Source organism: Oryctolagus cuniculus, chromosome 11, assembly GCF_964237555.1.
Source record: "Oryctolagus cuniculus chromosome 11, mOryCun1.1, whole genome shotgun sequence".
Classification (NCBI taxonomy): domain Eukaryota; kingdom Metazoa; phylum Chordata; class Mammalia; order Lagomorpha; family Leporidae; genus Oryctolagus; species Oryctolagus cuniculus.
In genome coordinates this window covers 27,436,570-27,462,005 of record NC_091442.1, presented here as the reverse complement: position 1 = coordinate 27,462,005, position 25,436 = coordinate 27,436,570, and the positions used below count along the sequence as shown (strand labels likewise).

The 25,436-nt window shown below is 53.2% G+C and overlaps 1 protein-coding gene, 1 long non-coding RNA gene and 1 pseudogene across 5 annotated transcripts; 2 read left to right on the top strand and 1 right to left on the bottom strand.

Annotated features, from left to right (window-relative positions):
* The first annotated feature begins 2,893 nt into the window (after positions 1-2,893).
* On the top strand, positions 2,894-23,139 carry LOC100350480 (signal-regulatory protein beta-1). 4 transcript variants are annotated; one of them, XM_070051988.1, is made up of 6 exons: positions 2,894-3,101; positions 10,690-11,046; positions 15,387-15,707; positions 16,634-16,966; positions 21,883-22,003; positions 22,570-23,139. In XM_070051988.1, the coding sequence occupies exons 1-5, from the start codon at positions 3,029-3,031 to the stop codon at positions 21,999-22,001; spliced, it is 1,203 nt and encodes a 400-aa protein (XP_069908089.1). In that variant the 5' UTR covers positions 2,894-3,028; the 3' UTR covers positions 22,002-22,003; positions 22,570-23,139. The 4 variants fall into 4 exon arrangements, with proteins under 4 accessions (XP_069908089.1, XP_008254428.3, XP_069908092.1 ...); XM_008256206.4 differs by having other exon boundaries at positions 22,551-23,139; XM_070051991.1 differs by having other exon boundaries at positions 2,925-3,101; positions 10,693-11,046.
* LOC108176686 (regulator of microtubule dynamics protein 3 pseudogene) lies at positions 6,108-7,223 on the top strand (annotated as a pseudogene).
* Positions 20,712-24,820, bottom strand: LOC138844322 (uncharacterized). Its single transcript, XR_011379959.1, has 2 exons — positions 24,368-24,820; positions 20,712-22,600 (listed from the first exon to the last, which is right to left on the bottom strand). It is a non-coding gene; the product is annotated as an uncharacterized lncRNA (long non-coding RNA).
* Between the last annotated feature and the right edge of the window lie 616 nt (positions 24,821-25,436).

The following is a 25,436-nucleotide window of genomic DNA, read 5'->3' as shown; positions in this document are numbered from 1 at the left end:
CTTATCAACGTATTTTAAATTTTAGCTTTCTTAACATGTAAGTATTATCTAAAACATGAAACCAGTTGGTTTCTGTTAATCATTCATGCTCAAAAGGAAAGAATGAAAAGAAAAGGATAAGTCCAAGGGCTTGTGCATCTTGTGTCACTTTTGTTCTGGCTTCCGTGTAAGCCACCTGCAGGGCAGCCACAGCAGCACACTTCTGCCTGCTAAGCCTTCAGCCCCCGTTCCTCTGGCCACAGGGGAGTGGCTGCTGAGCCACTTTATAAAGGGAAGTGCTGTGCACACAGAAAAGGAAGGAGCCCTGATGGCGGCTCTGGGATCCATTCATGTGGTTGCTGTGATGGGTGGATGGGTGGGTGGGTAGAAGGAAGGGAGGGAGGGAGAGAAGGGACAAGGAAGGGAGGGAGCAAAAGAGAAAAGACAGAAAACCGTCTCCTCTACAGAAGTCGACACAGCTCCTGCAGGCCCGGCTTTGGCTGCAGGTTGGGCTCTGGATCCAGACCAGACAAGTGAGCGCCTCCTTTCCAGGAAATGTTTCCTGGGGTGCAGATAGCTATAAACATACACCTTGGCCTACATACGCATTTATGATTTATTCCTCAGGCTTCTTTCATGATTTTTCTCTTTACCTTTGACTTTCTGGATTCAGAGCATGATGAGCTTATACCTAGTTGGTTTTTATTTTTACTGCGTTTATCGTTACTGGTGTTCTCTGAGCTGCCTCCAGCTGCGGTTTGGTGGCTGACATGATCTGGGGAAACGTCAGCCATTGCTGTTTCAAGCATTTCTTTCTTTCTTTCTTTCTTTTTTCTTTTTTCTTTTCTTATTCCCCTTCTTCTGACAGTCTCTTAAACGTAACTCACACCGTTTTCATGGTCCATGGCTGTGGGATTCTCTCTTTTGTTTTCAGTCTTTCTGCTTTCTCAGCGTTGGGGGCTTCTGCCGTCTTGTCCTTGAGCCCGGAGTCTTTCGCTTCCCTTGCCCCTCTCTTCAGTTCTGGGTTTTTGATTCCCAGTGTGCCTGTTCTCCTTTTTCTTAGACTTTCAGTCTCTGGGCTCGCATTATCCACCGTTCCTGCCTGTTGCCTGCTTCTGCTGCGAAAGCCCTTAGCGTGTTAATCGTGGTATTTCTTTTCATTTCTGCTCTGGTGATTGCAACATTTCTGCCGCATACGACCGAGGTTCCGACGCCAGCTCTGCCTCTTCCGACGCCAGCTCTGCCTCTTGCAGCTGTACTTTTTGCCGCACAGTAGGCCTTGCCATGTGTCCTCCTAGCTGCGTGTGATGTGCCAGGGGGAGCAAGCTGTGGAAATCAAATCAGGCCTGCAGGGGTGTGGTGCTGAGGAGGGGAGCAAAGGCCGTGACTGGGGCGCCTGGTGACCTGTGCCCATGGGAACGTCACAAGGACACTTCTATGGAACAGGATGGCTGGGGGAGTCGGGGTTGTGTATTTTGTGCCCATGTGTGTGGAAGGCTAGAGGGGGCTGGCATCAGGTGTTCCCTTGGCCCACGAGGAAGGGGCGGGAGGCAGTGCTGCCGGGGCTCTGGAGAAGCTCCACCAGGTTAAAGTAGTTTCTCTGGAAGTCAGGCCTTGTTAACAAGAGACGAATGCTCCTCCCTCTCCCTCCCCCTCCACCTCTCCCCCTCCCCCTCCCCCTCTCTCCCTTTTTTAAGCAGGTAAGTTGGTTTGTTTTTACGTTTTCCTACTTGACACAGACGAAGCTTGCAGGGAAAGAACACAGCACAACAGAAGCCAGCGCCTGCACCTGCAGGCTGGACACGAGGAAAGGCAGCCGATGTGCGAGGTGCTCGGGCTTCTGGATTTGATGGCTCCGCTTACACGCAGCCAGACGGTCCCCCTCCTCCCGCTGTGGGAAGCATGAGGGGCATGTTTTCCCTCCGTCTTCACCGCACAGACCCAGCCAAGTTCCTGGGAACCCCTTTGATTGAGCCCTCTCGGGTCGTTAACCCTCAGACCAGCCACCTAAGCCTCTGGCAGCGCACCAGTGGCCGCACAGGTGTCTCCCTTCCTGGCCTGGGTCCCATAGGTTGTGATTCTCCGTATCTTCTGTGGAGCTCGCCAATTTTTAAATTTCATTTTCATTTATTTGAAAGTCAGAGAGAGAGAGAGAGAGAGAGAGATCCATCTTCCATCTGCTGGTTCACTCCCCAAATGCTCACAACAGCCAGAACTGGGCCAGGCCAAAGCTATAAGGCAGGAACTCTATCTGGGTCTCCCATGTGGGTGGCAGGGACCAAGTGCTTGAGCCATCACCTGCTGCCTCCTAGACTGCAAATTAGCAGGAAGCTGGAATCTGAAGCAGAACTAAGATTCAAACCCAGGTACTCCAGTGTGGGACACGGGCATTCCCAAGCGGTATCTTAACCACTATGCCAAAATCCTAGCCCTAGCTCTGCGATTTTCAGGGCCAGGGCCCAGGGCAGGGGGATTGCCCTGTGATTTCACTCCTTTCACAGAGCTAAGAAGATGTGGATTTTTTTTTTCGGTTTAGCTTTTCATGATTGATTAGTAATTGGTGGTTCAACTGGAGAATAACACATCAAATTAGCATATACACCAACTCATTATATATTCATCTCAATCCAATTTAATTTTAAATGTTTCAGTCTTCACATCAACAAGCCAAAATGCTGAAAGCGCTCGTGTGTCAAAGCCCACGTCTGAGGGTAGAAAAATGTGCTCACCAGTCTGAAGCTTCTGTTCCGGGGACGTGGGCCGCAGCCCCAGTCACTCCTCGAGCCTAAGTTGCTCAGCTTTGCATCTTTGGTTAAAGGGACTTTTGCAGGGGTCATCCAGGGACCCTGTCTCTCTAAAAGTGCATGTTGAGTAACTCCTGGCAGCTGCCTGCCCTGCCGAATTTCTATTTCACCATCTGGAAGGCGACGCTGTCACAGCCACTTCCCCTTGTGGTGCAGGAAGCAGAGCATCTCTCCCCGAGCCCAGGAGCACACGGGAATCCCCCCAGCACAGACGGCTGCACAAAGGTGCTCCGGAGGCCTCCGCAATGCCTGCCCCTGCCTCTCAGCCCCCTCTTCCTTGTGCTTTCCTGCTGCTGATGCTATTGCTGCAACTCACAGGTAAGTACAGCCAGGGGGCAGACGACTCCCTGTCCCCTGACCCCTCCTGCCCGAGGACTTGCAGGGACTCCAGACACACTTGGGTGGTGCTGTGACAGACCAAGGGCTGGGCATTACTGAGAGCACAGAGCCAGGAACCCGAGCATTCTCTCTGCAGCAGTGGCCGGAAGCCTTGAAGCAGAAACGCTCCAAGCAACAGCACTAATATTCACTTCTACTTACATAACATTTTCATCAACAGAAGTTTTTCCGAAGGATCATTATTTAAATCCTTGCAAGTCCTGAGGTTTTGAGGGACAAGGCCACCTGCCCGGGGCCCCAGAGTGAGCTCAGAGGCAGCTGAGAGCGCTGCCTGGCTCCAAGCCAGGGCTTGTCTTTGTGCAGCCTGGGGAGCCCCTGCTCAGAGCTCCCGGAGCGCTTCCCCCTCTCTGCCGTGGAGCTGACCCCGTGATCGCTGGCTGGGCACAGCAGCCCTCCCTGTTCCCCACATTGCTCCAGCTGTGATGCCACCTCAGGGGACACAGAGAGCAGGAGTCTAGCTCTAAGGTTGCTTCACACCCGCTGCACCTGAGTGACAGCAGTAGCCGTTCACTAATGAGCTCTTCTGACCAGAGGGCATAGTCCCTCACACTCTGTGCTCTGAACATCCCTGGGCGATAAATCCTCCTCCCGTGGAGAAACTGAGGCAGAGAGAGGCATGAGCTCAAGGGCACCTCCTTCAGTCGTGGAAGAGCCAAGACCCACATCCAGGCTGGCCAGCTCCAGGCTTCGTCCTTTTAGCAGTGTTGTGCCGTCGGAAGCCGGTGCAGTCTGCTCTCAGAAAATCAGGAGAGGCAGAGAAGCAGTGAGGAGCGACCGTGGCCCACCCCACTGCTCCATCTCTAGGCTGAAAACTCTGCTGCGTCCGTTCCCAGGCTTTCAGAAACAGCGCCCTGGACACTTGCTGTTTTGCGGAGGTTGTCATGCATTACTATGTCCCTGGATCCTCAAAACCACCTGTGCACCAGCGTGCGAGGCCACACACACATTTGTGAATGGCACTCTGTGTGTACATGTGTATGTAGGTGGACAAGAGACACAAGCGGACACACGCGAAGACACAGGCACACAGATAGGAATCTGAAGAAGCCTTTGGCGACTGTTGCAGCACAAAAGGCACGTTAGACATTTGGCCTTCCGGCCGCCCAGCCACCTTCCCGCACTTTCCGCTTCTCTGTCCTCCCCTAAGCTCTTCAGGTGAGCAAAATTCTCCCCTGGTAAAATGAGTGCTCTCTCAAAGCACAATTTCTGTGCCTTACAGGCTGGGAACTTGTTCTTCTGTGCTTGGGGTGGCGGGGAGGAAGAGGGGATGAAAGAGATTCTGCCGCTGCTGTTGCCTCTGACTGTAATTATGTCTACACCCAGGTCGTGGGCTGATGTCAGCTGAGACCTCGTTCCTCACAATCTACAGAGTCATAACGTTTCCGTTTTTTAGAAAAGATTTGTTTGAGAGATTTACGGGGGCAGAGGCGAGAGAAAGAGCTTCCATCTGTTGGTTCACTCCCCAAATGGTTGCAATGGCTGAGTCTGGGCCAGGCAGAAGCCAGGAGCCAGGAGCTTCTTCTGGGTCTCTCTTGTAGGTGCAGGGGACCAAGCACTTGGGTCATCTTCTCTGCTTTCCCAGGCTATTAGCAGGGAGCTGGATCGGAAGTGGAGCAGCTGGGACTCAAACCGACACCCAGATGGCATGCTGGTGCCACCAGCGGCAGCCTAACAGGTTTTGCCACAACACCGGCCCCTGTTCCATTTCTTGAACACTCACCAGGTGCCAGACACTGTTGGAAATGTGTTAGGGTCCCCATCCAGTGTGATCGTTATATCTAAGGGACCCTTGTCGCTCCGCCTGACCAGTAAGGAAACGAAAGGCCTGATAGCAGTAAGGTTCCTCATCGGCAAGTGGCAGCACCACACTTTGACCTCGGGGGGGGCTGGCGGCAAGCTCTCAGGTTCACTCGTTCTTAAACACTCAAGCTTGCGACCTTTGTCCCACAGCCTCTGCCTGTGGGTGGAGAGGAGGCGCCTGGGGCGTGGACACCAGGGCTTGTGGTTTCCTTCTCCTGGGCTCTTCTGCTTCTGTGTCTATGCGAATTGGTTTTGGTTGTTTTTGCCAAGTCATCTAGAGGAGAAACAGCTTCTGACAACTGTACAGAAATGATCCACAGGAAAGCCTTCAGTGTCCCAGGGAGGAATCGCACATTAGGAGGTACCTATTATGTGCCAGGAGCTGTGACAAGGGCTTGGATAACACCAACTGGTTGTGCTTGTGGACCTCAGATCCCACTGCGGGAAATGACCGTAACCAATTCACACAACATGTAGGGCCCTGATGTGGGGAATGAGCAACACTAAGGGCTGAGGCAAAATTATGTAGAGCTGGGTAAGAGAAATGAGATCTGTGGGGGGATATGGATTGAAAACAGGGGGTGGTTGGGGCCGGCACTGTGGTGTAGCAGGTAAAGCCACTGCCTGTAGTGCCAGCATCCCATATGGGTGCCAGTTCGAGTCCTGGCTGCTCCTCTTCCGATCTAGCTCTCTGCTATGGCCTGGGAAAGCAGAAGGTGGCCCAAGTCCTTGGGCCCCTGCACCAAATGGGAGATCTGGAAGAAGCTCCTGGCTCCTGGCCACGGATCAGCGCAGCTCCAGCCATTGCAGCCATCTGGGGAGTGAACCAGCAGATGGAAGACCTCTCTCTCTTTTTCTCTCTCTGCCTCTGCCTCTCTGTAACTCTGCCTTTCAAATAAATAAATCTTTAAAAAAAAAAAAAGAAAGAAAAAAACAGGGTGGTCTAGGTGAGCTTCCTGAGAAGCAGAAATCGGAGCAAAGATCTAAAACAGCTGTGGGAGTGGGTCACATGGCTATCTGGGGTAAAGCCTTCCTGTCTGGCAAACAGCAGGTGCAAAGACTCCATCAATTGACAGAATGAGGCAGTGGCAGCTGCTGCCATGGTGGTTGGTGGCCGGGTGCAACATGTCTAGACTGGGGGCTCTGGGAAGCACCCTGTGCCGGGCTGAGACTGCTGCTGGGTGCTGCTGCTGGCTTTGGATTCCTGTGCGGCCTTTACAGCCAGCAGTGGAAACGGACTCAGCGCCATGGCCAGAGCCAGAGGCTGCCCAACTCCCTGGACTATGGACAGACCAGAGCCTGGATGCCAAGCGATGCTGTTAGGGGCCATCCCGGGTGAGGCAGGCGATGCCGCGGTGCTGCCCGGCCTTCCACAGGAAGGGCAGGAGAAGGTGCTAGACAGCCTGGACTTCACGCTGAACGGTCTTGTGGCGCTGCCAGCAGCCAGGAGCCGGGAGGTGGAGGAGCGGAGAAGCAGCCTGCAAGGACTTGCTGGGGAAATTGTTGGGGAGGTCCGATCCCACATGGAAGAGCCTCGGAGAGTGGCTCTGCAGTGAAGGTTCCTGTTTGCCCAGGAGAGGAGCAGCTCCTCTGACTCCAGCTCTGTGCAGCTCACGGCCTCCTCGGGAGCCATGTACACAGATGCAGAGAGTGAAGGCGGTTACGCCACAGCCAGTGCTGGGTCTGACTGTGAGCGGGACTCTGACAAGGAGAGTGAGGATGGGGAAGATGAAGTCAGCTGTGAGACCATGAATAAGGGGAGAAGGGATCCTCTGGGCCTGGAAGTGGAGGCAGAGGCAGCTGCAGGTCCTGCCGGAGACTCCTTGGACCTGGACGATGCACTGCCAGTCCTGCAGCAGGGGGACGAACTGCACCCGGGCGGTGAGCAGAACAGGCGAGAAGGCCCCCAGCTCCTGCTCAACGACAAGCTAGTGTATGGGAGCCGGCGGGACTTTCTCTGGTGCCTGGCCTGAGCTTACAGTGATGCGTGTGAACTCACTGAGGCGGTGAGCGAGAAGTCCTGTGCCCTGAATGGAAAAGCAGTAGCCGAGGCCACCGTGGAGAAGGCATGAGTGTGCTGTGTGTCACCAGTGGGATGCAGCGCTTTGTGGTCAGCTGGCTGAGCATGAGGGAATCCAGACGCGTATCCAGAGTGGCTTTAGTATCAAGGAACACGTGGACAAAGCCAATGCTCTCCAGCCAGCACCGCCAGCCCCCATGCCTGTTTTCATGTGGTCCTGACCTACATTATCCTAATTACTAGTGTTTCTAAGTGTATTCTCTTGTGCTTATTGGCTATTTGTGTGTCTTCTTTGGATAAACGCATATTCGTGTCCTTTGTCCATTTTATAATTTTGTGGTTGAGTGGCAACTGTTCTTTATATGTCTCTGATATTAATCTCTTCTGAGATACATGCTTTGGAAACATTTCCTCCCATTCTGTGCACTCTTTCCACTTTCTTGATAGTGTCCTTTGATGCACAAATGTTTTAGTTCAGTTCATCCGCATTACTTTGATTCCTTATACTTTTGGTTTCATCTTGAAGAAATCATTGCTAAATCCAATGCCATGAAGAGTTTTCCCATTTTACCTAAGGGTTTTATACTTTTGGTTAATTTACTTAGGTCTTTGATCATTTTGAGTTACCTTTTTTTTTTTTTTAAGATTGACTTAATTTTTTTGAGAGGCAGAGTTACTGATTAGGGAGATACAGAGAGACAGAGATAGATATCTTCCATGCACTGGTTCACTTCCCAGATGGCCACAATGGCCGGGGATGGGCCAGGCCAAAGCCAAGAGCCAGGAGCTTCATCTGGGTCTCCCCTGTGGGTTCAGGGGCTCAAGCACTTGGACCATCCTCCACTGCTTTCCCAAGTGCATTACCAGAGAGTTGGATCAGAATTGGAGCACCATGGGATGCCAGCATTCTAGATGGCAGCTTAACCTGCTGTGCTACAGCACCCCTCCTTGAGTTTTGTATATGGGGTGAGGTAAGGGTCTATGTTCATTAACTTGCATGTGGATATCTGACATATTGAAAAAACTGTTCTTTTCCCATTGAATGTTCTTGGCACTTTTGTTGTAAAGCAGTTAACCAGGGCTTGTGCTGTGGCATGGTAAGTTAAGCCTCCACCTGTGATGCCAGCATCTCATATGGGTTTGAGTTCTGGATGCTCCATTTCCAATCCAGCTCCCTGCTAATGACTTGGGAAAACAGTGGAAGATGGTCCAAGTGCTTGAGCCCCTGCACTCATGTGGGAGACCCAGAGGAAGCTCTTGGCTCCCGGATTCAGATCAGCCCAGTGTAGCCATTGCAGCCATTTGGGGAGTGAACCAGCAGATGGAAGACCTCTTTCTCTGTCTGTCCCTCTCTCTGCCAGTAACTCTGCCTTTCAAATAAATAAATAAATCTTAAAGAAGAAAAGCAATTAACCATAAGTGAAATTATTTATTGACTCTCTATTCTGTCTCCTTAGTCCATGTGTCTATCCACACTGCTTTGAATTTGTAGAGCTTTGAAGTTTTAAAATAAGGAAGCATAATTCTTCCAAGTATAATTCTTCCATATTTTTATTTTTCAATATTATTTTGATTATTTGGGCTCTCTTGAGATTTCATGTGAATTTTAGAATAATCTTTTCCATTTATGTCCCCCCAAAAATGCCACTGACATTTTGATAGGAACTTCATAGAATCTGTGGATTTCTTTGGCTAGTATTGACATCTTAGTAATACTAAGTCTTTAAATCCATAAACAGGTCCATTTGATCTTTTTTTTCATTTATTCTTTCTTTTTAAATTGATTTCAGCAATGTTTTATAGTTTTAAGTTTATAAGGCACTTTTTAAAAGATTTATTTATTTAAAAGGCAGAGCGACACATGTACCAGCATGGGGGTAGGGGGACAGAGAGGCAGTGACAGATTGGCCATCCACTAATTCATTCCTCAAATGGACACAACAGCCAGGACTAGACCAGGACAAAGCCAAGAGCCAGGAACTCCATCTGGGTCACCCGTGTGGGTAATAGGGGCCCAAGTACTTGGGCCATCTCTGCTGCCCCCCCAAGCACATCAATAGGAGTCTGGATGAGAAGTGAAATAGCTGGGACTTGAACCATTACTTTAATATAGGATGGTGGTGTCGCAAGTGATGGCTCAACCTGCTACAACACAAGAGAGCACAGTTAGGCTTGACTCAGGTGCTTATAATCAACCATCTCACAAGAGCTACCTTCCAATGACAGCCCCCCCCCACCAACTTAAGGACCCCCCCCCACTAGTCCCACTCCTAAGCACCACAATTGGATCAATTCTCCACCCTCTTTAATATCACTAATTTATGACTCTAGGAGCCGGCATTGTGGTATAGCACGTAAAGCTGCCACCTGCAGTGCCAGCATCCCATATGGGCGCTGGTTCAAGACCTAGCTGCTCCACTTCACATCCAGTTCTCTGCTATGGCCTGGGAAAGCAGTAGAAGATGGCCCAAGTCCCTGGGCCCTTGCACCCATGTGGGAGACCCAGAAGAAGCTCCTGGCTTCAGATCGGCTCAGCTCCAGCCATTGTGGCCAATCGGGGAGTGAACCAGCAGATGGAAGACCTCTCTCTCTCTCTCTCTCTCCTCTCTCTCTCTCTCTCTCCCTCTCTTCCTCTCTCCCTCTCCCTCTCCCTCTCTCTGGCTTTCCTTCTCTCTATGTAACTCTGACTTTCAAATGAATAAATAAACCTTTTAAAAAAATTTATGACCCCGGGGTTTAAATATCTGCATGAGGAAAGGAGCCAAATGATGCTCCACTGTTGGCACCTGCTTGGTGCTATCATTAAGGCCACTGGGAGTAGTCTAGAGACCCCAGGACGCATGACAGAGGTTGGAAAACCCTCTACAGTAAGGGAGTTTGGCTTTGTCTACTGGCTGGATTTGAAGACAATAATGGTGACTGCTGGTTTTAATTTATATGTAAAAAGTATGTACAGGAAATATGCTGCTGCTAAAACCCCAGAGAACTTACAGATACTGGATTTGGTGTCATTAATAAGAGTTTCAAATGAATGGCCTTGAAGGAGACTAGTGATGATGATGTGTCCCACCTGGAGAAAGGGGGTGTCGATAAGAGCTTATGTGCAAAGACTGTGTCTGGTGGCAAAACTGTTGAGGTCCCCTTGGGGTGGCCTGGGAAGGAGGAACAGTGTCCCGTAGAGGTGGGGGCCGATGGCAGCTGAGCAGCTGTGGTTAGAGAACAGAATAAGTCAGCCAATATCTACGAGCAAAGTTGTTGATTGAGTAGAACCAGTGATTTCAATAATAGATGATTGGCTATGGGGAGCTAGGTAAATGCCTTATGGTGTAGGGTTGTGTCGCATGATGAATCCATTGTTTTTTAATTTTTTCTGAATATTTAAGAACAAGCAAAATTGTGCTGTCAGATGTGCAAGCAGCCGGTTAACCAGCTATTCATTAGGTTTATATAAGAAATGTTAATCCTCAAAAGATCTGGTTCAACTTACTTCGGACCTTATTAATGGGAGTTTATGGGCTTCCATTTATCAAGTCAATATAAGCGTTAAATATTTGTCATTCATTATGTTGGAGCAATATGCCCAACATGGGGTATTTTAGGGCCATAGTACATAGAGTGTGGCACACGCTTCCGATGTAAACAGGATCACGAGAGGATGGATAGGTAAGGTCTGTGTCTTTCCCCCAGCAGCGGCAGCACAGGAGGAGCTGCAGGTGACTCAGCCTGACCGGTGGGTGTCAGTGGCAGAGGGAGACGCGGTCACTCTGCGCTGCACCATAAACACCCTGCTGCCCGTGGGGCCCATGAAGTGGTTCAGGGGGGCTGGGCCAGACCGGAAGATGATCTACAACTTCAAGGGAGACCAAGACCCCCGAGTCACAAACGTCTCAGACACCACAAAGCGAAACAACATGGACTTTTCCATCCGCATCCGTGACATCACCCCAGCTGACGCCGGCACCTACTACTGCGTCAGGTTTCGGAAGCAGGATGCCGATGACGTGGAGTTTAAGTCTGGAGGAGGCACGCAGGTGTCTGTGAGTGGTGAGTACGCTGCGGGCCTGCGTGCTGTCTGCTGGGCGGTACCTCGCCCGGCCCATGACACCCTGCGTTCTGTGGGCCCCAGAACCAGCGGCCGTGCGGGCGCTCACTTTCCCAGCCTGGTTTCCTCCCCTTCCACAGATGAGGACAGTCGAGGCTGCAGGGTCTGTGCTCCTGCTCAAGGCTGCTCCTCTAGGGGACGTCTGCACCCCCTCTGCAGCCGGCCCAGGCTTTGCCCCGCAGCGGGGGACGGCCAGTCAGAGGGACTCCGCCCAGGCCTCGCCTGCTGCCTCCAGGGGGTGCTTCCCATCAGAGTGGCCCCTCGTCTCTCTGTGCAGCAGGCTCTTGTGCCGCCTACTGTGTGCCTGGTCCCGGGGTGAAAAGGCCCCTCCAGGTCCCCTCCCTCAGGCTCCTGAAAGGCGACCACGGAAAGGGCGGGAAGCCTGCAGGCTCCGCCCCCGGGTGGGTCGCGGCTCCGCCCCCGTGTCTGACAGGACCAGGACTGAGCACTGGCGTTTTCCTCAGGGAGTGCGCGCCCTGTGAGCGAGCCCCCAGCAGGAGCCCCCGGCTTCCCCTCTCATCCAGGGTCTCCAGGCCGGGCACCCAGGAGGGCTTCCCGCTAGAGTTGCTTGGAGTCAACAAATCTCCCAGGGCGCGGGCTCCAGGGGAACCTGGGAACATGGAGGGAGGGCGAGGGGGACAGGACATGTCCAGGGGCTGCAGTGAGGGTGAGGACACAGGGCCTTGGTTTCCGACAGCCTCAGTGTTCACATCTTTAAAATGCTGGCAGTTGGGGCACCTTTGGGAGACGCAGAAGGAAATCACGCAGCCCGGAGCAGGCACTGGGCGTCAAGGGCTGCTTCCAGGGTCTGTGATGTGGGCTTGGCCAAGGAGTGCGATCCCGGGCCAGGCCTGGCTTCCCCGCAGTCCTGTTCCCCACCTGTGAGATGGGGATGATCATAGCCCCGATGGGTTCTGTGAGGCCTGCAGAGGACAAGCTCAGAGCCCTGGTCACTGGGCTCAGGGCTGTCCCCGTGCTTCAGTAGTGCGGTGGCCAGGAGAGTGCGCTGTAGCCCACCTGCCCAGGCCCGCCTGGCTGTGCCCCAGCACACGGTGCTCCCCCAGGGGCCTTGGGGTCTCCCTGGCACCCTGCCCCCAGCAGGGCAGGGCTGAGTCGAGTCCTGTGAGGAGCTGAGAGTAGCGCCAGGGGCCGGGGTGCTGGATAATGGAGATTGAGGCTGCGGCCGGGCCACGTGACCTTGGATGGTCACTTCTTCTCCAAGCCCCGGATGGACACAGGGTCTGGGTGGGTTCAGGTGGCTCCTTGGAATCACCTGGGACACTGAGCAAAGTCCCAGAGCCAGGCTCGGCCTGGACATTCCAACAGAACCCACCTGCTGAGGTCCTGGGCAGATGATGTCTTAATTCTACCGGAAGATGCTGAAACAGGGCCAAGGCCCCGAAGCCCTGAGCAAGCCTGAGGCCACAGAGGAGCAGTGGGGTTTTCCCTGCACAGGTGGCCCCTGGGACTGGGGTGAGAACAGCTGTGAGGGTGCGGATGCTTCAGAACAGCAGGAGCCTGGGCAGCCCTCGTGAGCCCCAGAGACCTGGTAGGACCCCTCCCACACACGTCCCAGATACACTGAGCTAGATCCAGTCTCAGCATCTGAAACCTGCCTGTTTCAGCGAGGGCCCTCAGGTCCTGGCCTGCAGCCACAGACCCTCCCTCCTGCACAGCCCTCAGGTCCCTGAGGTCCACCCCTGCTATCCCCAGGCTTCCAGTGCCCGGCAGTTGCACACCCGAGACACCTGTGGTCTTGCTGGGGCTTTGCAAGCCCACTCGCCAGGCTCCTCTCCTGGGGATCATTAAGGGGAGGGGGCGCGACCTCCCTGGGTGATTTCTTCTCCTGTGCCCATTTGGGTTTTGTGGCTGCTGCTGGGGCCGGATTTGAACGCTGCTAGGAGCCTTTGCTTGCGCCCAGCCTGCTGCCGCCACCGAACACACCTGCAGGTTCAGAACCAGGAATGAGCAGGGCACCGGTGCACAGTCACGGGTGCTACTTATTCAGCACCTACTGTCTGCCAGTCTCTGACTTGCATCCCTCCTCACTCCTTCTCACTAGGGTGGTAATGTTATCTGATTTAAACAGAGATTTGGGGCTCTGAAAAGATAAGAACGGGGTTGCTAAGATCAGCCTGTGTGGGGTGGGATGGGCCCCACCCTTTACCAGCTGTGTGCCCTTGGCCAGCCACTGCCTCCTTGAGTCTCCACGGGCACCCACCTCATGGGGCTGCTGGGCTCCCAAGACCCCCCTCACAAATGGTGATAGCCTGGGGGGATTCGTTCCAGGACCCCCAAAGTTAGCAAAATCTGCAGATGCTCCGATCGTTTTGCCCATAGCCTATGCACATCTTCCCAGAGATTTTAAATCATCTCCGGCTTACTTCTAAGCCCCATTACAATGTAATGCTATGGAAATCACTGGTATACTGTATTGTTCAGGGAATAGTGACAAGAAAAAGAAGTCTGCTTGTTTAGTACAATTTTGTTCCTGAGATCAGTTTGATCCGTACTCAGTGGAGTCCGTAGGTGGGGAATCTCAGATCCCAAACGTTGAGTGCAGTGCCCGTTGTCCACAAAGGGACGTCTGGGCTGCTGGGGTCTTGATGACTTGACTGATCAAATAACACCTTTAAAAACAAAGTTAGGGGCTGGTGCTGTGGTACAGTGGGTTAATGCCCTGGCCTGAAGCGCCGGCATCCCATATGGGCGTTGATTTGAGACCCAGCTGCTCCACTTCCAATCCAGCTCTCTGCTATGGCCTGGGAAAGCAGCAGAGGATGGCCCAAGTCCTTGGGCCCCTGCACCCACATGGGAGACCCAGAAGAGCTCATAGATCCTGGCTTTGAATTGGTGCATCTCTAGCCATTGAAGCCAATTGGGGAATGAACCAGTGGATGGAAGACCAACCTCTTTCTCTGCCTCTCCTCTCTGTAACTCTGACTTTCAAATAAATAAATAAATCTTTAAAAAGAAAAAAAACCTTAAACTTGAAAGGCTTAGTGAATGTCAGAGACAGAAGGACATCTTCCATCTGCTGGTTCACTCACCAAATGGCCTCAGTGGCCAGGTCTGGGCCAGGCCAAAGCCAGGAGTCAGGAGCTTCATCCAGGTCTCCCACGTGGGTGGCAGGGACCCAAGCACTTGGGCCATCTTCTGCTGCTTTCCCAGGCGCATTAGCAGGGAGCTGCATTGGAAGCAGAGGAGCCAGGACTCTAACTGGCGCCCTGATAGGGGACGCTGGTGGTGCAGGTGGCAGCTTAACACGCTGTGCCACAGCGCTGGCCTCAGCACCCTCTTTATGATTCAAAATATGTGATGGGTGTTGGGGAGCAGGTTGAATACTCACAGGAGCAAACACCTGTGTCCCCTGTGGCCTGACCTCTCCCACATAAAAGCTGGGTGTGATCTTAGCACTTTGGAGACCCCCGCAGGAGCTGGCTACAGGGAGGGGCTGCCCTGGCTCTTCTGCCTCACCCCGTGTGTGCTTGCAGGAGGTGCTTCTGCCGGCTCGGGGGCTGTGCCTGCGTCTCCTGGAGCTCAGGAGCCACTGGGAAATTAACCACCTTGGCTGTCTCGGCACTCAGTGATCTTTGTTCGCAGTCCACAGCGGGCTCCGCAGAAGACCCCTTGCCCTTCTCCCCTCTCAGGGAGGCCCTGGCACAGATTGGGCCCTGCTGGAATGTTTGTGGGAGATGCAGAGTAGACTCGCTACTCCCTGGAGGGAGAGCTCTGGATAGAAGCAGACCCAGGCTCAAGGGAGAGACCCGTGACGTTTGTTTCTGTGGCGCACCTTGGGTGCCGTCTCCAAAGCCTTGGCTTCGTGTAACTCTCGATGCAAGTCTGGAGGAGAAATGCCTGCCGTCCCATTTCTCAGAGGCCAGCGGGGTGTGTCAGGTCCACCTCCTGGTCCTGGTCGTCCCGGGTCCAGCTGTGAGAGCAGAGAGACTGCCCAGTGCCCCCTGCATCTGCTTCTAGAAACACTTTGTCTGAGGTTTGCAAGGTTTCCTGGGGAGGCTGCTGGGAAGAGTTAGCACAGAGGAGAGGGCAGCTGTGATTCTGTTCCTGGGCAGGGCTGGAGGGAGTAGGCCTTGTAGAGGACTTGAACTCAGACTTGGGAGTGCCCCTGTGCGTGCCCTGCCTGTCACTCACTGTCTGGCCTTGGGAGACTCCGCGACCCCCTCTGTCCCCCCAGCATGATTAGAAAGATTGACGTGACGTGAGTCACTGCCTGTCGCCAGGTCATCATGATCCTCTTTCTTGTCTGATGCTCCTTTTGTAGCCAAGCCCTCCACCCCGAAGGTGTCGGGGCCTGGGGCGAGGTCCACCCCGGAGCAGACAGTGGACTTCACGTGTGAGTCCCACGGCTTCTCCCCCCGCAACATCAGCCTGAAATGGTTCAAAAATGGGAACGAGCTCCCGGCCTTCCAGACCAGCGTGTACCCCGTGGGAGAAAGCGTCTCCTACCACGTCTCCAGCACCGTCAAGGTGGCCCTGGCTTCCAGCGATGTGCACTCCCAGGTCATCTGCGAGGTGGCCCACATCACTGTGCAGGGAGGCCCCCCTCTCCGTGGTACTGCCAACTTGTCTGAGACCATCCGAGGTAGACGACCGCACCCCCACCCACGCCCACACCTGGCTGCCGTGCCTGCCCCTGCTGGCTTTGCTCTGGGGCCTGAGTTGCTGCCTCTAATTCCCAGCAGCCCTGCCCACTGGCCCCGTACCAGTCCACCCCAGTGGCTGGCGTGCCAGTCTCTGACCTTTGAGTGGCAGCTGCCGGGTGAAGCCTGGTTGCGTGCCAAGTGCTGTGCCAGTTACTCCTCTCATTCTACCATTCCAGAATATTCTGCAGGTGCTGAGCACCTGTGTGAGCCAAGCCCCTGTCTCTGCAGTGGCCACGTTCCTCCTGCATCCAGGGTTTGGGCTTGTTGATTTCTTTCTTTTTTTTTTTTAAGATTTATTTATTTATTTGAGAGTCAGAATTACACACAGAGAGAAGGAGAGGCAGAGAGAGAGAGAGAGAGAGAGAGAGAGAGAGAGAGAGGTCTTCCATCCGCTGGTTCACTCTGCAATGGCCGGAGCTGCACTGATCCAAAGCCAGGAGCCAGGAGCTTCCTGCAGGTCTCCAATGTGGGTTCAGGGGCCCAAGCACTTGGGCCATCTGCTGCTGCTTTCCCAGGCCATAGCAGAGAGCTAGACCAGAAGTGAAGCAGCCAGGACTCGAACCGGCACCCATATGGGATGCCAGCACTGCAGGTGGTGGCTTTACCTGCTATGCCACAGAGCCAGCCCCAGGCTTGTTGGTTTCACTCGTTGTTGCCCAAATGGGAGCTCCCTGTCTTGAGTACTGCTTGTGTGCTTGGCACCATGTTTAGTGATGTCATGCATGTGTAGACATGCATGTGACTGCTGCATGCCTGGCCCTGTCGCAGGGGTGCCCTGGCCCTGGTGGTGGGAGCCGAGTTACTCGGCCCCTCCTCCAGGATCTGCCTGTCCCACAAGTTCAGAGCTTCTGCCCTGCTGTTTCAGTTCCCCCCACTGTGGAGGTCACACAGCAGCCCATGGGGGCAGGGACCCAGGTGAACGTCACCTGCCACGTGGACAAGTTCTACCCCCGGAACGTGCAGCTGAGCTGGCTGGAGAATGGAAACGTGCCCCGGACAGAGACGGCTTGGACCCTGGTGGAGAACAAGGACGGGACCTACAACCGCACGAGCTGGCTCCTGGTGAACTCCTCCGCCCACAGGGAAGATGTGGTACTGTCCTGCCAGGTGGAGCATGACCGGCAGCCAGCAGTCACCAGAAGCCACACCCTGCAGGTCTCTGCCCCGCCTAAGGAGCAGGGCACAGACACCAGCCTTGGTGAGGCCGCCCCTCCAGCTGGCCTGGCTCTTTTGAAATTTTATCTTAACCTCATCCTTTTTTATAAAAAATGTTACAAGTTGTGGTCATGCATATTGAAGAATTCTCTGGAAATCTGTAAACAGTGGGCAGAGTTTAAAGTCTGCTGTCTCCTCCAAACCCACACTCCAGGAGTCACCACTGCTGAGTGTGGGACCCATCCTGATGGACTCACGTCAGCAGCACAGGACCCCACGTGAGCGGCTCGGTGTTTCCTGGTTAAGCAGCTGAGACGCTCACTCGGGCTTTCCTGCACAGGCATCTCTGAGTGCTTTGTGGGATTTTGCTGTGAAAACTGTGGGCCCCCAGAAATCTTTCCCGAAGTTGAAAAATTATGAACTCAATTTTCTTAATACTTTTAAGGCTATTCACTTTATTCATTTCATATTGGGCAAATTGTGGTAGGTTGTGCTTTTGGAGGAATTTTTGGTCCATTTTATCTGTTTTTGTCCAATTTCTGTGTGTAGAATTCATCCCAGTATCCCCCTGCCACCCGTCTGGTACCTGCGGTGCCTGTAGTGACAGCCCCTCTTTCGTTTATGATTTTTGGAAATGTGTCCTTTCTCTTTTCTTTGTTAGTATCGCTGGAGGTCTTTCCATTTTATTGACCTTTTCAAAGGACCTGCTCTGTTTCAGTCAGTTCCTCTGCTGTTTTCTGCTTGCAGTTTCCTTGGTTTTCTGCTTGATCGTTCCTTTTTAATTTCCTTTCTCTCGCTTGCCCTGGGGTTATTTTGCTGTTCTTTCTCCCCTTTCTTGAGGTGGGAGCGTAGGTCTCTGACCTGAGACCTCCACTCTTCTCTGGGCTGCGCCTGGCTTGCCTTCTGCAGCTGGGGGTTGGAGTTGGGTCCCAAGATGCTGGCCGTGGTGTCCTTGTCCAGGCCTCAGGCCCCTGCCCTGCTGCCTTCCTCCTCCAGCTTTGATGACCTCCTCTGCTTGCCCCGGCGGTATCTCCAGGGTCCGAAGTTGTCTTCACAGGAGCAGGAAGAAATGAGCCTGCAGCACTGGGACTGACCTGTGTCTGCTTTTTGGTCTTCTGTCCGCTGGCAGGGCTCAGTCCCTTCCGCAGGCTTTCAGTTTGTCTGGCAGCGTCCTAGCTGGCACTAAAGCTGGAGAGGCGTGGTAGGCTATAGCGACATCCACGATGCTGCCTCCTGCACGCCACAGCCTACCCAGGGCTTCGGGGGTCCCCAGCCGTTGCAGCCCCAGATACCACAGGATGCACATCTTTGGCGCCGTGCGTATGGTTTCTGGGTTTTTTACAATATTCCTAACTGAGTTTACCTCTCTCTGTTAGTATAGGAAAATCCAGATATGCTGATATAGTTTGAGTTGTTTGTTTTGATGGTGGGGAAAATGTTCTTTTATTTTTAAAAAATATATTTTTTTATTTACTGGAAAGGCAGAGAGAGAGGAGAGAGGGAGACAGAGAGAGGATCGATCTTCCATCTGCTGATTCATTACCCAAACAGCTGGAGCTGGGCCAATCCAAAGCTTGGAGTCAGGAGCTTCTTCTGGGTCTCCCAGTGGGTGCAGGGGCCCAAGCACTTGGGCCATCCTCCACTGCTTTCCCAGTCACATTAGCAGGGAGCTGGATTGAAAGTGGAGCCACTGGGACTCCAACTGGCACTCACATGAGAAGCCAGCGACCAGGCAGCAGCTTAACCCTCTGCGCCACAATTCTGGCCTCAGCAAAATGGCCCTGAGTCCCCTAATTTTTTGGTTCTTTTCTGTCTTTCAGGATCCTACGTTTCCATCTCCACTTTTTTTCCCCTTTACCAGTAAGATTCCAAAAGAGCACTTCCTTCCTTCCTTCCTTCCTTCCTTCCTTCCTTCCTTCCTTCCTTTTGCTTTCTCTCCCCCAGTGCCTGTCCTTTTCAAATGTCCCTGCCACCCTGTGCAGGGTTCCTACTGATGCGACTGCCACACATCCCCATGAGTTCATTACCCTGCAGTCCTGGAGGGTGATCCCTCCCATGGGTCAGCAAGGCTGGGTCCTCCCTCTGGAGGCTCTGGGGTGCAGAGTTGGGGGTGGGGGCGGGAGAGGCTGTCCCCTTGCCCAAATCATGGAGAGGTGGGGAGCCTTCTTCTGCCAAGGGCCATCCAGATATTTGTAACATCATTCAGGGGCCACACAGAACTGTCAACTTAAAAAACAAGCCTGCTATAGAGGTATTGAATTTTGAGTCTGGCCTGCGGTTGCCTTGGCAGGGCCAGACCACATGACTAACACAAGTGCCCCGACCCGTGAGAGCTCGCCTAGTGAGTGGTCCCACGTCTCTCTGACTTCTGCTTCCATCGCGACCACATCTCCTTCTGAGACTCTGATTCCTCTGCCTCCCCTTTGCACGTCCAAGGCCCCTGTGATTGCTTCAAGCCCACCTGGAGAACCCAAGCTAATGGCCCCGACCCCACCCATCTCACGGTCACCACTGCCGTGTCCTGCAGGGGAAAGGCAAGCATTCACAGCTCTTTAGGTCAGGCCTAATTCAAGGTCCCTTCTTCCGAGGGTCTGTGCTCCGATCTACAGGACGGTTTTCCACGTCAGGGTGGGTGCAATGTTGGCTCCTCTGCGTGGAGCCTTCTCTGTTCTTCCAGCACTTTCCTTCCCCGCCGGGTGATGGTGAGAGGGGCGAGCGAGGGAGAGACTGTGCCCAAGGGGTTGCTCGTTCTCTCTCTCAGTTCTATTCCATGAGTAACGTTGAAGGCCAATTTTGCATAGAATATATTTTTCATTTCTTGTTTCTTTTAATTTGGGGGAGGTATTTGTGGAGATGGCAGTTGCCTTGCTATGCTGGTCCTTCTAGAAGTCAAGGGAAGGTCTCTGAGTGCTCTGGCCCGTATATGCTGTCCCATATCTCGGGCTCCCACCGGGGCCCTATCCTAGCATAGCAGGCTCTGCCCTGAACCTCTGCTACTCTTAGAATCCTCAGCTGTTTCTGCCCTCTGGCTCTAGGAGATCAGAATCTACAATGCTGTCAGGAGGTCCTTTGACTTTCCCATTTAGCCTTTAACTTGTGGTTAATCGATCTTAGCTCCAATGTCTTTCGCCAAAGGGTTGATGCCCAGTGGCAGTCTCCACCCATACTCCTTAGCATGACCCCTTCCCACAGCATTTCAAGTGCCCGGTGTTCCTGGAGTCCCCTTGCTGTGACCACCCCAGATCACTGCCAGTGAAAGCCGTGACCAGCACAGCACCAGCGAGCCAGGGCGCCACCTCCGCTGCACTCCTCACTGCCCGCCTAGGAGTGATCGGGTTCCAAACGTGCGTTTTAGAGCCTGGTTTCCAGACCACTCACCTGGGGTCAGTTTCCTGGGAAGCAGACTCTGAGATGGAGCAGGAATGCAGGGAAGATTCAGGAACGCTGGCAGGGTCAACACACCTGATGGGTGGGGAAGCTGGCCTGGCCCCACAGCTCCCTCGAAGATAGACAGGCAAGGATGGGCTGTCAGGGTTGTTCTCAACTGAGGGGCCGGGCTGGGCCAGGACGTTCCCTTGCTCCCTATTTAACGAGTCTGTGTTGAGGGCTGCCCTTGTTGGAGGCGTGCACTTGGGGGTGCAGCTCTCTCCCCGTTAGTGAGGGTCCTAGAGCTGTCTGCCTCCAGCCCCCCACAGCCACATGTGCGGGGGTCCCCCTCTGCCTTATGGAGCTGTCAGCACAATTTTACTTACAAAATACATTATTTCAGTACCTTTGCTTAATTCTTTTTTTTTTTTTTTTAAGATTTTATTTATTTATTTGACAGGTAGGGTTACAGACAATGAGAGAGAGAGACAGAGAGAAAGGTCTTCCTTTCGTTGATTCACTCCCCCAGATGGCCACAATGGCCAGAGCTGTGCTGATCTGAAGCCAGCATCCAGGAGCTTCTTCCTGCTCTCCCATGTGGGTACAGGGGCCCAAGCACTTGGGCCATCCTCCACTGCTTTCCCAGGCCATGGCAGAGAACTGGACTGGAAGAGGAGCAACCGGGACTAGAACCCAGTGCCCATATGGGATGCCAGCACTGCAGGCGGAGGAGTAACCTAGTGTGCCATGACGCCTGCCCCACCTTTGCTGAATTCTAAAAACACAAACATCTCACTGTAAAAATGCAGAGTCCAAATATGTGCTGCTTCAGGTCTTTTTGTGACCAACAAATGTTCTGATGACATCTGCCCCCCAGGGTACAAGGGACTGGACAATGATGGAGGCCCCCTAAGTACAAGATGAGACCCACTTCCTTGACTCGCCGGGATGTTTTCCCACCAGCAGCTTTCACAGACCAAAGCCAGCCTCTCCCTCTCCCACGGGTGGCTCACTCGGCTCCTGAGGGCACGGGGGCCTCCAGCCCACCCTGGGGCAGAGCAGAGCACCTTGCTGCCCTCACTGTGGGACATCCTCACTCCATGGGCGTGCTCTGCTGGTAGCTGCACCTGCAGCCCTGGGAGCTTAGGCTTGCCTTGGTCCAAGGGACACAGCCTCAGGGGTTGTTGTAAGAGACGGCAGGTTTGGATCACCCGTCTCGTGACCTTTCCTAAGCTCTGAGTCTCAGTTTCCCCTTCAGAAGGGGAGCAAATAATTCCCTAACTACAGGGTGGTGAAGATCGAGTAGAAAGCAGGTGCCACCTGTCGGCACCACATGGCTGAGTGTGCACTGTCCACGCTTCTCTCACTGAGGACAGCCTGGCAGCCTGAGCCACGGGTGACCGGCCACCAGGACCCTCGTTACCCAGGTTCCTGCCTTGGGCTTGAGCCAGGGCAGCCAGAGCAGGAGGCAGGTTCCAAAGCGTCAGAGTATTGCTGGGTCCAAGAAGCCTCAGGAGGCCAGAGAGGGCCCCTGGGAATGGACTCCAGCCAGGGTGGCCCCTCCATTGATTCCTCCTGTCTCCTTATTTCCAGGCCAGGACCGGAAGTCATCATCTACTGCTCCACTCCTCACAGCTCTCCTCCTGGGCCCCAAGGTGCTGCTGGCAGTCGGCGTCTCTGTCATCATTGTGCTCAAGAAGCAGAAGACCTGATGGTAAGCTGGGGGTTGGGAGGAGGGGTGCAGGCCAAGGGCTGCCCCAGCACAGCAGGGCCAGCAGAAGGGGCCAGATCACACATCACACAGTGTCAGGGCCAGCTGGGTCTACCAAAGATGACCCACATCTCTCAGCCCCCTTGGGAGTCTTCTGGATCCCTCTGAGAGGTTCCCAGCTCCCCGGAAGTGTAGGGGTGCTGCAGGAGGTGGCACAGGCCAAGCACCCACAGAGTCCCAGGGATTCCACCGTGGCTCCCTTACAGGCCACCATCCATTGGCTGGACTCTGGGGCCAAAGGAATGCACGGCTTAGGTCAGCATCAAGTAGTCCCAGGATGGCTGCTACAGGGCACTGGGTGGCCAAGTGGAAGGGACGGGGACAGGGAGGTAGGAGCTGGAGATGGAAAGCTGAAGAGGCAGAGTCCTGTCTCAGGGGCTGCCCAGCCACTCACAGCCGGGATCCTAGGACAGCAGCTCCGGGGATGTCAGACACAGAAGACAGTCCTTGAAGGTGAGCAGTGATTCCGTGTGGACGTGTTTCCTCACAGCTCCTTCCATCCTCCCCAGCCACGTGAGACTTCGCTCCGAGGGCCTCAGCCTGAGAGAAGGAACCCGCAAGAAGCTTCCATAAACTCCAGTTGCCTCCCTGCTTCCAGGATACCCACCTGCCCATGGTTCCTGCTGCTCCTTCACGAGGTCCTTGACAGCCCCAGAGCTGGCTCTGCATTCGTGGGCAGGGGCCATGGGAGCTGACTCTGGCCACTGACTCTTGGCATCTCCCTAGGAGGTGAGGAACAGCCAGCTCTAAACCCACCAAGGTATCTCTTATCATCTTGGGGTTGGCTTCAAGCACAGGCTCTGGCTACCCTCTAGGGTTAGTCTCCCTGGGGTTTGGTGCCACTTGGGACACCCGCATCCCCAAGTACAAGTCCCAGCTCTAATTGTGATACCAGCATCCAGCTAATGCATCCCCTGAGAGGCAGCAGGTGTGGCTCAAGTGTGTGGATTCCTCCCCTGCATCCCTCCCTCCCTCTCCCTTCTCTCTCTCTCTCCCTCTCCCTTCTCCCTCCCCTCCCTCTGTAACTCTGCCTTTCAAGTAAATAAATAAATCTTTAAAGAAAAATTAAAAAATAAAAACGCCGAGGTGCAGCGATGGTAATGTTTAACAATTTACTCTGAACAGAAAAAACTGATGTGTAGTGCTGCCAATTTCTGGGTGAAAATCCTCTCCTCAGTGGCCAATTTCAAGCTGTCAACCACCAGACGGCAAAACTCCTGACAATTGGCCGGTCGGCTCTTCTGCGCCAGTAGAAGGCCACTCAAGCACAACGCAGGGCTGTGCCCACAGTCTGCACACCTGTCACCCCCACGGTGCTTCCTGCTACACCATGGCTACAGCCTCAGTGGCTTGTGGTGGCCATGGGAGTCAGGTGGAACCCCTCTCCTGCTTCTTCCCAGCGTGTCTGCCTGGCTCAGTCCCTCCCCAATCCAAGCCTCTGGCCAGTGTCACAGGATCCAGGCACCTTCCATGAAGCGCCCTGCAGGAAATGCCACCCCCCTTCTGTAGCCGGCACTCCAGTTCCTCTTGACCTGATTCATGTTTCTCCTTGGCATTTGCTTCTGTGGATAGCATACCGAACACGGGCAGTCCCCACTTTGCATGGCAGGGCAGGATTGGGAACACGATCGTCTACACTGCAGGCCTGGAAAATGACCTTCATGATCAAAGGATTATGAAGTGCTACTTCTGTGAGCTTTCTGGTTTCCTTCATGATGCCAAAATAGTAAAGGCTTTCATCCTGCTAGTTACAAACATATAGGGCAATAAACTAATACTAAAACAAGTATTGGGGCCCCCGCTGTGGCATAGCCATTGAAGCTGCCTCCTGCAGTGTGTGCATCCCATATGGGCACTGGTTCAAGTCCCAGCTGCTCCACTTCCCATCCCCCTCTCTGCTATGGCCTGGGAAAGCAGTAGAGGATGACCCAAGTCCTTGGGCTCCTGCACCTATATGGGAGACCTGGAAGAAGCTCCTGGATCCTGGCTTTGAATTGGCTCAGTTCTGGCTGCTGCAGCCAATTGGGGAGTGAACCAGCAGATGGAAGACCTCTCTCTCTCCCACTCCTTTTATCTCTGTGTGTAACTCTGACTTTCAAATAAATAAATAAAGCAAGTATCTATTTGGTGTACTGTATTTGGACACATTGGAAACATTGAGAGTGAAGTGCGTTATTCCTTTGGAAAACCCTGTCCAAGGCAGTTTGCCTTTTTGTATAATTTACAACAGGAAGCAAGCGTCTTTCCCGCCTTCCCTCCTTTCTGCCTGCATCCTACCCTTTGCGCCACCAAGATTGTGAATCTCACCGGAAGTGTCTTTAACGTGAAGTTTTTTTGCAGGTGTCACTTCCTCTGTCGCCCCACTTTCCTCCCTCAGCTTGGTAGCTTCTCCTTCTCCAAATTCTCTGGTGTCTCAGTGTCAGGGGACCCGTGGTCAGCTATTGCTCCGCCTCGGACTCCGCCTCCGTCCTATTCGTCCTATACCTCCCCGAGTTACACCTTCTCCAGTCTTCGCGGCAGTCGTCCCTTTGTGGCCAAATCCTCCTTTCAATGATTCATTTCTGTAAAACATCATGTGCATTCACCCCTGGGAAAAGAGGAGACCACGCAGCTGCAGGCTTTGACGTCTTGGATGTAAACTGAGACTCGCAGGGAGCAATCAACAGCAGACTTTGAAAGACATGACAAAAAAAAAAAAAAAAAAAAAAAAAAAAGACCATGACAAAATTGGTGAATGGTCAAGATGCACGTTTGTTATTTAGAGGGATTTGCATAGCGACTGAAGAACCAGCACTGAAGTTCGTGCTGCCTGCAGTTTTTACTTTGCTCACTCACAGTACGTCTCAGATTTCCTCAGCGTACGTACGTTCATTGTGGTGACTGGAATTGGAGCCATGCGTTGGGGGACTTGCCTTATTCAAGTGAACTGGGATAACTAAAATGCATGCATATTAACACCAAAGTGAGAAGTTTGCTTTTTCTCTTCAAAGAGCGTGGCAGTTCTAGCAGGGAAGGGGCTGGGCACCTCAGGTGCTAGGAGAGCGACTGCTATCCAGGAGCCGTCAGAGTTCTGTTAATAAATGAAGGAATGTCTCCTCGAGGACATAGGTGTCTACTAGAGACTGGATTTCTTTTACTTTTTACCACTTAGGACATTTTATTGGCATATGACAATTTACAAGGGTTCCTGTTAAATTATGCATTACACTGAGTCAGTATCGTTTAGCCATCTGCATGCATTCTTATTGAGTGACATTCTTCCCTCAAATTATAATTTAATTCCCAACACTGATGTTAACTGTGACAGAGGGAATAAAAGCAATTCCTTGAAGTAGACTTCATTTGGAAAATCATACTTTGCTTTCTATATTAATAT

What these genes read in the sequence shown, in the direction of transcription:
- LOC100350480 (XM_070051988.1), top strand. Translation starts at nt 3,029, where the DNA reads ATGCCTGCCCCTGCCTCTCAGCCCCCTCTTCCTTGTGCTTTCCTGCTG. An exon ending in CTTGTCTGAGACCATCCGAG is followed by an intron (nt 15,708 to 16,633) that starts GTAGACGACCGC and finishes CTGCTGTTTCAG; the next exon opens with TTCCCCCCACTGTGGAGGTC. An exon ending in GGGCACAGACACCAGCCTTG is followed by an intron (nt 16,967 to 21,882) that starts GTGAGGCCGCCC and finishes CCTTATTTCCAG; the next exon opens with GCCAGGACCGGAAGTCATCA.